Genomic DNA, 14,151 nt, shown 5'->3' on the forward strand with positions numbered 1-14,151 from the left:
ATGTTAAAGGAGAAGATGCTAGAGATGAGATCAAAAAGATAAAACTAAGCCTTTTGGACATGAATGAATAGAGGGAGAGATATGATGGGATATGATTACAAAAGTACAATGTACAATTGAATAGTACTGTGGGGAGATTAAACTGTAGTAGATGTGTGAATATTTGTAAGAGCTGATGGCTTTGTGGAAAGATAGTTATTTTAATGAGATTTAGAACAAATACAGATCATGAAAGTGCACAGAAAATATTGGACATAGAAAAACTAAGCATATACGATTTAAATGTGGCAAATACACTGCAGGGAACCTGATGTGCTGAGTTGAGGGGGAACATGCATTAATCAGTTTGAGAGGAAGCAAAGACTGAAATAGTTTTGGGAAGACAAGTTGGAGAGCAGAGAGGACGAGAAAGAAAGAAGAAGAAGAAGAAATATAGAAGCACCTCAAGCTCCAATATAGGATATATATTTGGAAGTCATATTTGGCTGTACTGCTTCCATTTTTAAACACAATCTTAGTGGAAACTAATAATATAATAATATGGATAATAATAATAGTATTTATAATGTATAATAATATTTGTATAACTGCAAGATTATAGAGTTACAATGCTGCCATCACTGACATGTATTTACTGGAACACATAAGAGTTACTGTTTTAAAAACACTTAAGATAATGTAAAATGTCCTTTAACTGCATGTCATATTGATATCGATCCTAACTAAATGAGAAAGACAGAGAGCTGTGGAGTTAGATGGAGAGCTTAAGAAAATACTGCAGGGTGAAAGGAGAATTGAAAGTAAATATTAAAGGGGATAGGTACAATATTATAATAATATAATAAAGGGAGACAAAGCAGGATATCGAAAAAGAAGGCAGCTCAGAGGCAGAGCGAGAGTGTATTGAATAGAAATATAGTGAAATGGAACAGATGAGACAGAAATAAGCTTCAAGCAATAAGAAGAGGGGTGCGTGTGACGGAGAGACTGAGATAAATGACACGAGGCCAAAGCAACGGAAACAACAAGACGTCATCTTAAGAGTCCTCTAATGGTAAAATAGCTCACATAGACAGTGGTAGTGCAGACAACTGTTCATTCAAAACACAACACAACACAACACACTAGATGCTGCACTGTTCTGTGTCCACAGCAACACACACACATCAGGTTAGAACGTTTGTCTGGAACATTGTCAGAAAGACAGAGATAGAGACAGACAGAAAGTGAGAGACTTTGATTTAAGTGTTGTTCAGCGGTGCAATACACCAAGGTAGAAAAACCACAGTGTTAATGTTTATCCGTTCACCATTGCTCAGTGTACCAATTTTTGTGTGTAAAAAAAGTAAAGATCACGACTTCACTCCATTAGATTTCTGACATTTACAGATTTACAATCGGAGAAGAGCGGCTGAAGGCTCCAGCTTCTGAAGCTGCACGAAGGAAACTAATGCACCAGAGAGAGTGAGGGAGAGAGGGAGTGAGGGAGAGAGGGAGTGAGGGAGAGAGGGAGAGAGCAAGACCTACAGAGGAAAGACAAGAGGAAGGAGAATAGGGAAGCAACTGGGAGTGTATTGGCCTCTGGGGATGTACCATGTGTTGGGGTGGAGGAGGAGGAGGAGGGGGGGAGAGCAATGGGGTGAGAGGTGGGGCGGAGCAAATTAAGATGCTGGGGGATGGATGAAGATACTGGCTTTGATGAATAAAACATCTGCATGAATGAAGGGGTGGTGTGAATGCATTAACCCAGGCAGAGAGGAAGGAAAGGGAAAAAAAGAATGAAAAACATGAAGGGTGCAACTATAGGAAAGAGCAGCAAATCATGTATTTTATAGAAAGAGATGTAACATGGAGGCAGAATAACAAGGAAGAAACAAGGAGGATGGAGAGAGGACAGGAAGAATATAAATTCTACACAGTCTTAAAACAATAGAGACACTTTTTAGACTCAAGTTTGTTCCTAACTTTGTGTGTGATGGGAGTCGTGGTGTGTATTTGCAAAGGTTGATATTCCGTTTAAAGCACACACACAATTGGCTTTTAGTACTAATCCCACCTCATAAACACAGTATTTAACAGGCGAATCCTTTGACACCTGCTGGGTACATTAGATATGAAGATGACTCAAATGACAGGAAATTAAACAAGAACCTTAGTGGTGCTTCTCAGATGTGATGGTTCACTGCTGTTCTCTGAACCTTTAGGAAGTTAGGATTAGGTTGCTGTTGTTTTTTTTTCAACATAACGTACTGACATTATATAGATCAACCCACTTTTCTGCCAACGCACTTTATGAAGCAGGTTGTGTGTTTGTAGGTGCATGTGTTTAAGTCTCCCAGTGCGAATAATTCATGAGCATTAATGGCTATTTATTTATTTTAATATTAATGAGAAGGTTTACTAATGAGTGGCGCAACAGACAAAGACATGGGAATTGTGCTGTGTTGTGTGTGTGTGTGTGTTATGCACACTTACTTAGAAGTATATGTTAAATGTGAGTGGGGTGAGAGGATGAGTGAAGGCTAAACATTGAGAGACAGATGTGATAATTGTCCTTTGGCTGTTGCTGGCTGAGCTGTGTGTGTGTGTGTGTGTGTGTGTGTGTGTGTGTATGACTCTCTCCCTCTGTCTCTGGGTGTGTGTCTTCAGGGTGATCGTGTGGTGTGAAAGCCAAAACCAGCAGATATTTCCTCTCTTGGCATGAGAGGGGAAAGTGGTTTGGGAACATTGAGTAGAGACAGTTGAACAATCTCTGGAGTGAGCGATAGATCCATGAAATGAGTAAGAACAGAACTAGATTTTGGCAAAAGGGACCGTATTAGATGATGTGTTCAAAAATGGGAAGAAAATGGAATGAATAAGCGAAAGGCACTGAGGCAAGGAGTGATGTTAAGTTTCTGAACGTAATGCATTCATGGAAGACTATAGCATTGACTTTACTTAAGGTAAGGGAAACCATAACTGCATGAATTATCAATGAATAGAAAAAGTATCATCTTAATAAAAGCCAGCCTGTTTGAAGGCAACCCACCTGGTGTTTGTGTGCACACGCCAACGTTACACTACATGTTAAGCTATGTGTTCAACATGACTGTGTGCTGGGTTTACAGCTTTTCTCTCAGTGTGTCTGTGTGGGTATGACTTGTGCGTTTGTGTGTGGTCATGACTCGCCCTCAGGTGTGTGTGTCTGTGTGTACTTTGCGAGTCTGCATGATATTTTCTGTGTCTGTGTATTTTGTATAGCAGACAGTATTTGTATCCAAACAGTCATGAGGAAAGGTGAAGACGTCTATTGACTGTGTGTGTACTTGTATTTGTTACCTCTTTAGGACATGGAACACTGACCTTGTCAGGATCCTGGTCCTGAAGAGGCAGAACCTTATTTCTGAAGAACTGGTTAAGTTTAGGTCTTGGATTGTGGTTACTTTAAGGTTAGGGTCAGATATTTACTGGTAATAGGAGTTAATGCAGTGTGTCCTTATAAGAATAGCTGCACAAACCTATGTGTGTGTGTGTGTCAAGATGTAAGAACTCTGCCAGTGGGTACTTTAGCATCTAAAGGCGTCATAAAGTGGCAACAGAGACAGCTACATGATAAAATCCAACAGCCTCAAGGGCATGGGCAATCTCTCTCTCTCTCTCTCTCTCTCTCCCTCCCTCCCTCTCTTCCTCTCTTTTGCTCTGTGCTCTTTGTTTTAGAGATTGAATGAGTGTTTGTCTATTTGAAAAAGAAAAAGAAAATCAGTTTCATTCATTATTAATTGTTAATCTGTTTATAGTGTGTTTGTGCGTGCATGCGTGTTTGTGTGTGTGTGTGTGTGTGTGTGTGTGTGTGTGTGTGTGTGTGTGTGTGTGTGTGTGTGTGTGTGTGTGTGTGTGTGTGTTCTGAGCCGTCAGCAGGTTGTAAAGTGGGTCCTCAAGGAGCCATTTGTCTTTAGGCGAGTTTTAAAGCCCGTCTGCTGTGGTTATGTGAAGAGCACTGTGTGTAGGTGTATTTGTGTGCAGATGCAAAACATCAGACAATGTCTTTGTCCAGCTTTGCTCAAGGAAACAAAAAACTGAAGAAATAAATGAATGCGAAATGCTACACATCACTGTGTGTGTGTGTGTTTCTCCCTCCAGAGATACGTCAGTCTGGCCTGTGCATTTGTTTGTTGTTTTTAATTGTTTTCTCGCACACTTCTAAAGCAGCAGAATCTCAGCCAACAGGAAAATACTGTGCTTTTAAATAACTGCACATTGAGCATCTTAACTGCGGTGGTTTTTATAGACATATAAATAATATTTGAGTGTGGTCGTTTGTGGAGTGTTGAAGGTTAATCCTCTGGATCGTCTGGGGCTTCTCAAAGTCGAGGATTTCTCTTTAGTATAGAGGATTCTAACGTACAGTATGTGCCTCCCTGTGTCATTGACTGACCATTGACCAGCTGTTCTTGAAACATCAGCTGTGTGTTGTTTGTTTATTTAGTATGTATTTTATATTAGCCGTAGACTGTGTGGACGTGTTGTCTTCTGATTGCAAAACAAACTCCTTTCTGAAGCCTCAACATTTGTGATTGCACTGGTGCCGTGACAGGTTGTAATTATCTGTCCTTCAGTGGGGTCCAGTGATGTAACATCCTTGAAAGTCAGCAGTTCCCGGATCCTTCCTTGACTTTGAAAAGCCCCTATAACTGGTATTGCTGCTTGCCAGGAATCCCTGCTGCTTCCACTGACTAATCAAGGACTAATAGAGTTTCTGATGACAGCAGTCGATGCCTGACAGCAGAGGAAACCTGCAGCCTCGTTGATTGGGGGGAAAACACACTGTTCTATATTTGGGCTATTTCAAGACGTGTCGTGTTAATTTGCATGTGTTAACACCAACAGAAGGCTCTTAAGTGACAGATTTATCACTTCATACACTATGTTGAGTTTATTAACAGACCTCACAGGTCCACTGATTGTGAATTGCTTTGCTTTCCAGGTCAAAAAATTAAAAAAGTCGACTTTCCTACTCAGTTTCTGAGTTCTGAGCTTCTATTTAGCTCTTTATATTTATTTCTACATGCATGTTTTTTGTATTCAAATGATTTTTCTAAACTTGAATTAAATGAATGAATGAACGAATGTTTATGTCAAGTTTGGTCTTAGTACTAACTTAGAGTAGGTTACTCTTACAGTTTTGACTTCCCTGTGTTGTTTCTGGTCCTACTGTCCAACAGTGGTTGATTGATTGTATTCACTTTTGTCCTTTTATCCCCCAGGTGACCGCTGTGAGTTTGACCGGCGTCAGGGCAGATGTGTACCAGGTGTGTGTCTTAATGGAGGAACATGTCGAGAGCTTTCCGGTGGAGGTTTCCGCTGTGAGTGTCCTGCAGGAGGCTACGAGCGACCTTACTGCACCGTCACCGCCCGATCCTTCCCACCCAAGTCCTTTGTCATGTTCCGGGGCCTCAGACAGAGATTCCATCTCTCTATCTCATTAACGTAAGTAGATTTAATAAACGTGACGGGTTGTTTGGTCTTTCATTTTCTTCTCTAAATGTCAACATTTCATTTTTCTTGTTTTGACTTTCATGCCGTACCCTCCCTCTCTGCTGTCTTCAGCTCTCACTCAGTCATAGATCCGTAGCCACTCCTGTTTGATTCCGTCCTCTTTAATCAATTTATTTCATCTCCATCTCAAAGATCGATCTTGTTATTTATGGTTTGGCCTCTGACCCTCTCTTCATCTGTCAATTTACTCTTTTCATCTCCTTTGGGTCCCTCTTTCTCCATTCCCTGCTCTTTCTTTTTTACATCTCCATTACACCATCTCCGGTTTCAGCCAAGTCTCAAAGTTAGCGCGTTAATGTAGGTTCAAATGAAATTATCTAATGGAGCCTTTCCTTTTAAAAGACTTCACTGAAATTGCTACCAAACCTTTGGTCAGAGTATTTGAAATAAAAACATCCATTTTCTTCTTTTGTACCTGAGTTAAAATGTTCATATTTTACCTTTCGATTTATACATAGATTATATACTTTATATCTTTTTTTAAATGTGATGAAAATGTTGCTGCACAGATCAGTGATCATGTCTTTACTTCACGTCCTTTGTCTCGCTCGTCCACCACCATTGTGTCCCTGCTGTTCTTTTACTTCTTGACATACCGAGTGGTCGTCTGAGAGATCTGAAGTGGTCCTCATGAGTGGTCAGGCACCACGGTGATGTGATGTGATTTGATTGCTGGGGTTGCTGGCTTGTTGCTAGGCTTGTGTGGCTATTGGTTGTATTATTCTTCTGTTCAATTAATTTATGTGCAGCCTTGGCACGTAAAAGCACTATATGATATGTGACATTGATTTGTGACATTTAGTAGAGTAGTGGTCATTAGAGAGGGAGCGAAATGAGACGCACTTGTTCAGTTCACGAGTGTTTTGTATTAATATTTAAAATAAAATCTTTAAGTTTTACATCTGGGCAACAAAAGAACAATATATAAAAACAAGAATGTAGATTATAAGGAAGATATCAAACATGTTATCAAGATATTTACATAATGTACAGTGTACTCCTTTCACTGTAGAAGGTGGCATGAAAAAGGATTATTGCACAGATGGATAATGCTGGATATTCTCTAATCCACACTGATTCAGACATAATGGTTCTTCAGTCTTAATCAGCTGGAACAACAATGCATTCTTCTCCTGCCTGCTGTGGGTCACCACAATCACAGATTAACCTCTCAAGGCAGTAAAATATGTGTTGTTTTTTTAAAAAAAAAAAAAAACTTCATCCATAATAATTAAAAATACAAAGCTGCTTTCATGCTACGTGATTAACTACATAACTAACTAATTCAGTAGTGCCATAATGTTAACCCAAATGACACTATATAAATATTAAATTGAATCATCCTGGATACAGTGGCCACCAGAGTCTATGCGGTAATAGATGCCACCTCTACACTCGCTTGACCAATCACAGTCACCGCTGAGGCTCACTCTGTTTTTATAGCATTAAATAATTAATTGTAACTCATCAGAAAAATGACCACTTAAAAGAAAGGGGAAAAAAAATCAAATCCCACATACACTGACTTGTTTGTTTGTCCCGTGTCCCATTCACTAGCATAGGCGAGGCAGGTTTATGGTCTGTAAGGCAGACAACCAGCAGGGAGCGATTGAGATTATCTGACGTTACTTTTGGGAGCCCTCACGTCGTCCATCTTTATATTCCTTCTCTGGCAGGTGCACATTACTCTCACTGACTGTCAGCCTTCCTCCCCTGGCGACAGTGATTTATTTCATATTTTGGGCGACAGTCTTTGGCCTGAGTTTCACATCGGGGGCCCACAAAGGACTCCACTGTAAAAGAGAAGCCATGTTTAAGTTTCTTCTAAAAGTGCTTCAGATGTTTTTGCAGTTGTAAGTGTGCCGGGGGAAGGTATGATGGATTCCGTGGGTCTGTTGTATATGGCTATGACACTATAGTTATGGCTTTATTACAATACAGTAAGGTGCTTTCCTGCTTGTTGGCAGAGTGTGGCTTTGACAGTTTTGTTTCGTCATCTAAATGTTCCGTTTCTTCAGTTAGATTTAGAAGTTATCTTTAACTGCTGATTTAACAGGGTTTAAATAAATACAATTGCAATGTATATATGATTTAACTTTATGATCTACGTATATTGCTTTATGATTTCAAAGTGTATGAAAATATATTTCATGAAAAATAAGCAGGCATATAGAACATGCTCTTTTCCCACTGGTATATTTCTGTACACTGCTCGATCGATCTTTGGTGAATGTTCCACCAAGAATGTTCAAGAGATTCTTAACTCAACAAGACAGGAACAATTAAAAATGCATTTTTTATTTTTTTCCTCTTTTTAACAAAGACAGAGTAAAAGAATAACAATTTATTGAACCAGCAGGTGTCGAGTGTAATCGTTTAGAAGTGAGTGAGAGCATGTATTTCAACCCTAATTAAAACATGGATTATAATTGCATTACTTAGCTGCAGAGATTAGACGCCGCAGCATTACTGCTGATTGACCATGGTGCAGTTTAAAAACTATCAACTAGTGAACTTACAATGGGAAATGCTCTTGTGTTGTAGTTTTGCCACGCTGGAGAACAGTGGTCTGCTCTTCTATAATGGACGCTTCAATGAGAAACATGACTTTGTTGCCTTGGAGATCCATGAAGGACAGGTGGTGCTCAAATATTCTACAGGTACTGTGTCACTTTTCAATGAATCGTATTTGTTTACAAATGATATATGTATTTTCATTCTGTGTATCATTGCAGTCATAATGAATCTCCACCATGATTATTATATACCATTTTTAGGGTAATTGTGAGATACTAGGCTAAATTAGATTGGACAGTAAATACATATACGAGGACTTTACTAGACTACATGCACTATACAGTACAGTGTAATGCTTTAGGTGAGCTACTGTAAGTATATTGTAAACTGTACATCATTATAGAGTAACTAAATACTGTGAACATGAGCATATTTTTCTGGGATAGTAAAGACTGACATGGCACAAAGAGCAAATCCAGGAGTGCAAAGAACAAGTGTATTTTCAAACAATAAAAGACAATATATTTGATTTGCTTCTTGAAAAGTGTAAATATTGACACAAATCTAATTCCATAAACATGCGACTATTTGTACACATTGTATAAAACAGTATGAAGAAAATGTAAGTCTACATGTGCTTTGACATGAATAGACAAGATACTCTACAGAAGAGACTAAATGACTTTCGGCGCAGGGAAAAACATAATATCATCGGTATCAGTTATTGGTCCTAGCACTCCCGATATATCGTCAAAAAGTCCAATATCGCACATCCCTAATTCAGCATGTAACTATTGCCTGCTTCCATTTGACACTAAGTTTATTCCTGCAGGTGAAACATCCACTCAGGTGAGTCCCTTCCTGCACGGCGGCGTGAGCGATGGAAACTGGCACACAGTTCACATCCACTATTACAACAAGGTGGGTTTACATTATGTGTCGCTGACGTCTGTCTGATGAGTTTGAAGTGTCCAACATGTTTTTTTGTTGGGCTTGTAATTTTCAATTCTGATATATCAGCAGATTACTTTCTCAGCCTTCCTACTGGCAAAGTCATTTTAATGAAGTTGGAGCGTGTTTTGTGTGTGTGTGTGTGTGTGTGTGTGTGCGTGTGCGCACTGTTTACGTGGGTGTTCAACATTTTATTCATGCACATTCGCTGCACATCTCCTTTAATTTTCTTCATGTTCTTCCATTCTCCTCAGCCTGCTACACGTTATGTGAGTATGGGAGTGTGTGTCAGGGTGCACATACACTTTTTCCATCTACCTTTCATTCCCTCTCTCCTCTCTTTTTTTTGTCCATTTGTATTTTTTCACCAGCAGACCGTAAAAGAAGAATGAGTGTGTCAGTCATTCTGTTTGTACTCCATTATTTTATCCCTAATTTATCGTATGTATACTATTTATTTGCTGTTGTCTCTTGTCTTACTAACTCAATTCTCCCCCCTTCCCTTCCTGTCTAACATCTAAAGAGCAGTGGCAAAGTAGATGAATATAGTCTGATGTGTTGATGTTATCCGGTGTATGTAGTGGCTGTCGGGATAAAAACTCTAGATTTAGAGACTACTTTCCTTGCATGTTGCCCACGGTCAAAGTGTTTTTCGTTATTATGGACTCTTGTTTGTGTGTTTGTGTGTGTGCGTGTGTTCAGCCGAAGCGCAGTATGAGTGGTGAGGCCCAGGGTCCGTCGGATGAGAAGATTGCTGTGGTGAGCATAGACGACTGCGATACGGCCTTGTCTCTTCGCTTTGGTACACAGCTCGGAAATTATAGCTGCGCTGCACAAGGCAAACAGACCAGCAGCAAGAAGTGAGTTTATCTCTCTTTTAATTCTCCAAATCTCCATCGAACAGAAATATTGCTTTGTGTTTTATTTAGGATTTACCTGACTCAAAAAGCTTTGGCATTACATGGTATTATATATAATAAAAAGCATGTATGCATTCATCTCTCTCACCTCCAGTGCAGTAAATGAAAGGCTTTGTGTAAATCACTGACCCTGAGCTGTGAGTAGTGTTTGTACAGGATGTGCCAATTTCTTTTTTTGTTTAAACGTTATGTATTTTACTTGTATCTCCCTGTGAAGCGCTTTGTGATTTCATACCTGTGAAAGGTACTATATAAATAAAATCTACTTACTTACTTACTAAACGTCATCAGTGACAGATCAGAGGCTTAACAGATATTTAAAGGGAATTATTTTACAAAGTAGAAAACCAATAAAGGCAGTTTGAAGCTGCACAGTGGCCAGCTGTCTGTACATGGAGGAAGTATTACATACTGTACATATACAGCTGTAGAACAGGCAATATGAGACTAAAGTTATAACACAGTATTCCCACATGATATCTCACGTGAGATATTTACAATGATTATGTCACATCATTTCAAAGTAAAAGTTCTTGATGGGTGTTCCACCAGAAATACATATAAATGATCCAAAAGTATATCTGATAATATCAAAAACAGAGAAATAAATCTAACATTTACTAACTGTAATAGCTGTTTAATGTAATACATTAATAATGCAATTAGTATAACTGTACCATATTATTGCTATTACAAGAAATATTGTGAGCAAATGCATTTCGTATTATATTCTGTCTACAGTATGTTCTATCACCTCATTGTCAGCTGTGCCAGAGCAGGTCGCAGGCCGTGTTGTCATTATAACATGGTATTAAGGGGTGGGGCCAAAACGGCTGTATGTGGCCCGCGGGCCGCCGGTTTGACACCTCCTCTGTAGAGGGAACAAATGTGTCTTGGTTACAAATACAGTAGATGTGCTCACAGGTCCTTAAAACAGTATTTTTAGATTAATGGTGATATATGGACACTTACTACTATTAGCTACTTTTACATTCTCAGAATGCCATAATGTACTGTATGCTTGTAAGATGATCACTGAAATGACTGAAGTTACATTTGAGTGGCACTTTTGCTATTGCTCAGCAGATTGGGGTGATGAGATGATTTGTGTGGTTTGTCATGAGTCATGATTGCTTGACATCTCTGTGCTTCAGGATTCATTCTACTCGTGTGTTAAAGTGAACTTATTTCATTCTGTATATAAAATAGATTTTTAATCTACTACATAAGCTCTGTCGATAAAATGAGCTGCTCTGACTCGACTTTCCACGCCGCTTGTTGTGTGTATGCACCAAGATATTTATCCATCTATGCACCAGCGTGTGTCTAACCCACATGCTGTGGTCGTGCACACGCTCACACAGTGTGTTGATGTTTGGCCTTGCTGGTGTAAGCTGTGATCAAACTGGCTGTGCTCTGCCAGCACAATGTGAGGCCAAAAAACAACACTTCAACACTCCCTTTTTTCCTTTAACCTTAAAACCTGTTCATCCTGTTAATATTTGCTTTAATCTGCACTTAATCGAGTGCATTTTTTTGTCCCTCTCAGTAGCTTCCTTCAATTCATATTACACAGGTATTTGCTGGCTCAGCACATCAGTGTCGTTGGAGGAATCTAAAAAGGATAAACTGAACTTAAAGTGGTGGAAAAAAGAAGATAAATCCCCCAGAGTGACAGCACTGAGTGACAACTGTCTCTTCCCACAGCAGTTATTTGCTGTCTCATACGTCTTCTTCTTCCCTGATATTCCCTGTGTTTTTCTCAGTATACTGAACTTCCATCTGTCTTGTCATCCGCTCTCTTGATATTTGCTGTAACTCACACTTAATCTCGTGTTTGTTCATCTGCCTCCCTGGCTGCATCTACAGTTCTATGTTTGCTGTTGCATTTTCCTTCTTTAATCCATGTGCCTCTTCTATTTGTTGACGTCCCCTGACATCTACCGCCTTTGATTCTTATTTGCCGTCGACTTCCTCCCTCAGCCTTGTCCTCCACCTTTGTCTCTTCTCTCTTGATAGTTGCTGGGACATAATTAATCTCCGTTTATGGGTCTGTGTAGCTGTTTTCTCTTTTTTTTACATCTATTCAATTCAGTTTTCACCGGCTGTTTTTAATCCTCAACAACAACATCGTCACTTCAATTCTCCTCAACATCCTTGAATTTATTGATTCTTGTTCCTTTTGACATGTACCTCTGATGACATATTTAATCTCTGGGTTTGCCGATGTAATCCCTTTGCCTCTATCCTAGACTCTTCTCAGGTTTTTCTATTCCTTCCCTCTGTCATTAACGGGTCATTCTCCATTCCATCCACATTCCCCTTTAATCTCCACTTATTTACTGATCTTCCTTCCTTCCTTATGTCCTCCTCTCTCAGGTCTCTGGATCTGACTGGTCCATTGTTTCTGGGTGGAGTTCCCAATGTACCAGACAACTTCCCGTTTGGTGCCCGGGAGTTTATTGGCTGTATGAAGGAGCTACACATTGACAACAAGCCTCTGGACTTGGCTGGATTTATAGCAAACAATGGAACTGTTCCTGGTCAGCACTGATAGTCATATTTGTCATGAAAGAAAAAAGACGTGAACCATTTATTGAAGCATTAGAATCATCTTAAATTTGCAGGTTAAAATTTGAAATTGATTTCATTGATATTGACACACTTGTATAATGTTTTACCATGTATAAAAGTTATTCATGGTAATAAATAATACAATAAAGTAAGTTGGACTTTTTAAACATTTTAAACAAAATACAGTTTTATGCAGTGGAACATGTCCTAGCATCATTATTATTTGTCTCACTTCGTTTACTACGTTTTGCTCCATTCACATTGTTTGATGACGTCTCCCGTGTCTGCTGCTCCTCACAGGCTGCAGTGCCAAACTGGCTTTTTGCAAGTCCAACCCCTGTCAGAATGGCGGAACGTGCAGTGTGAGCTGGGAGACTTTCTCCTGTGACTGTCCACTGGGGTACGGAGGAAAGGACTGTAGCCATGGTGAGAAGCTGTACACGCTTGTTTCCGTCCACTCACTCACTTGCACTTCATGTTTTTTTAAAACACTGGCAGCCTATAAAAATATTGTGCCGCTTTAGTGTCATTATCAGTCAAAAAAAGTGACACCAGGGCTGAGATAATTGTCACTCGTGAAAGTGGTCAATGTTTCTAAATGTGCAGCAAAATGGCTTTGCACTTCACTGGTGTTTATTTGTTGTTGATTAATGGAAGGTGGTTACACGCCTAATTATAATAATAATTTTCAGTTAGAATGCTCCAGTTAACCTTTTTAACAGGGTTCTTTGTTTTGAACACTTTAGTTAAGGCCCTGAAATAAGACGTGTTTCTTTGGGCTCATCATTCAATCACTGAGATTTATTCATCCATTGCTTCTTGGATTTACTTGAAGCTAGATAATCCCTGAGTATTTCCTCACATAAGTGGACACTGTGTACCTTGTGTAAACTACAAGAGGACAGACATATCACACCCTGGTGGTCAAACCTTTGAGGGGAAAGAAACGAAATGTGTTGGTGTCAAGAAATTCAGAGATTTATTTAGTGCCTGTGTGTCTGTCAGTTAGAGACAACACCATCATTATCAGGATTAAGGAATAAAGGGAAATGCAACATCATAATCCTATATCATTTTGCAGGGCGAGGGACCGCTAGATCCCATTCTAAGTAACAGGCAACAAAAAGGAACACACATGTAATTACACAGAGCTCGACATGTATAACCATGACTTTCTTCGGCTTTTTGGACTATTTCAACTCCTAAACTTTTTGTCGCCCACCTCAGTGTTGCCACACGCCCACCGCTTCCTGGGTAACAGTGCCCTCTGGTGGGACCTGAAGAATGACGTGACCATTTCCACGCCGTGGTACCTGGGATTGGTGTTCAGAACCAGAGCGCAACAGGGGACGCTGCTGCAGGCTCAGGCCGGACAGTACACCAGCCTGCTGTTCCAGGTATGGAATAAGGCTGAACCATTGATTGAAATTTCAATAAAATCGCAACACAGCTCACTGTAATTTTCAAATTACAAAAGGCGCATTATTTATTCAAGCCAAAAGGCGTATCGAAATGCCATTTTTAAGATTGAATATTGTGCTGACCGACACATCATATTCTACAGACAGAAGAAAATGAATGTCTTTATCTTGCACAGATGTGCACAGACTGTAGTCTTTTTGAATGTGTTTTTCAAAAAAAACAAAGAGAG

General features: G+C 39.6%; 1 protein-coding gene across 3 annotated transcripts in view; it reads left to right on the plus strand.

The window, feature by feature from the left end:
• Positions 1-14,151, plus strand: part of celsr3 (cadherin, EGF LAG seven-pass G-type receptor 3) — an 85,846-nt gene that overhangs the window by 31,619 nt on the left and 40,076 nt on the right. For 2 of the 3 annotated variants that reach the window (XM_044037459.1, XM_044037461.1), the window contains exons 4-11: positions 5,247-5,469; positions 8,083-8,198; positions 8,888-8,976; positions 9,261-9,275; positions 9,709-9,866; positions 12,306-12,469; positions 12,801-12,926; positions 13,728-13,897. In XM_044037459.1, coding sequence (XP_043893394.1) covers positions 5,247-5,469; positions 8,083-8,198; positions 8,888-8,976; positions 9,261-9,275; positions 9,709-9,866; positions 12,306-12,469; positions 12,801-12,926; positions 13,728-13,897 — 1,061 coding nt within the window. The remainder of the gene's footprint in view (positions 1-5,246; positions 5,470-8,082; positions 8,199-8,887; positions 8,977-9,260; positions 9,276-9,708; positions 9,867-12,305; positions 12,470-12,800; positions 12,927-13,727; positions 13,898-14,151) is intronic. The other variant, XM_044037460.1, reaches the window with a different exon arrangement.

Source organism: Solea senegalensis, linkage group LG11, assembly GCF_019176455.1.
Source record: "Solea senegalensis isolate Sse05_10M linkage group LG11, IFAPA_SoseM_1, whole genome shotgun sequence".
NCBI lineage: Eukaryota > Metazoa > Chordata > Actinopteri > Pleuronectiformes > Soleidae > Solea > Solea senegalensis.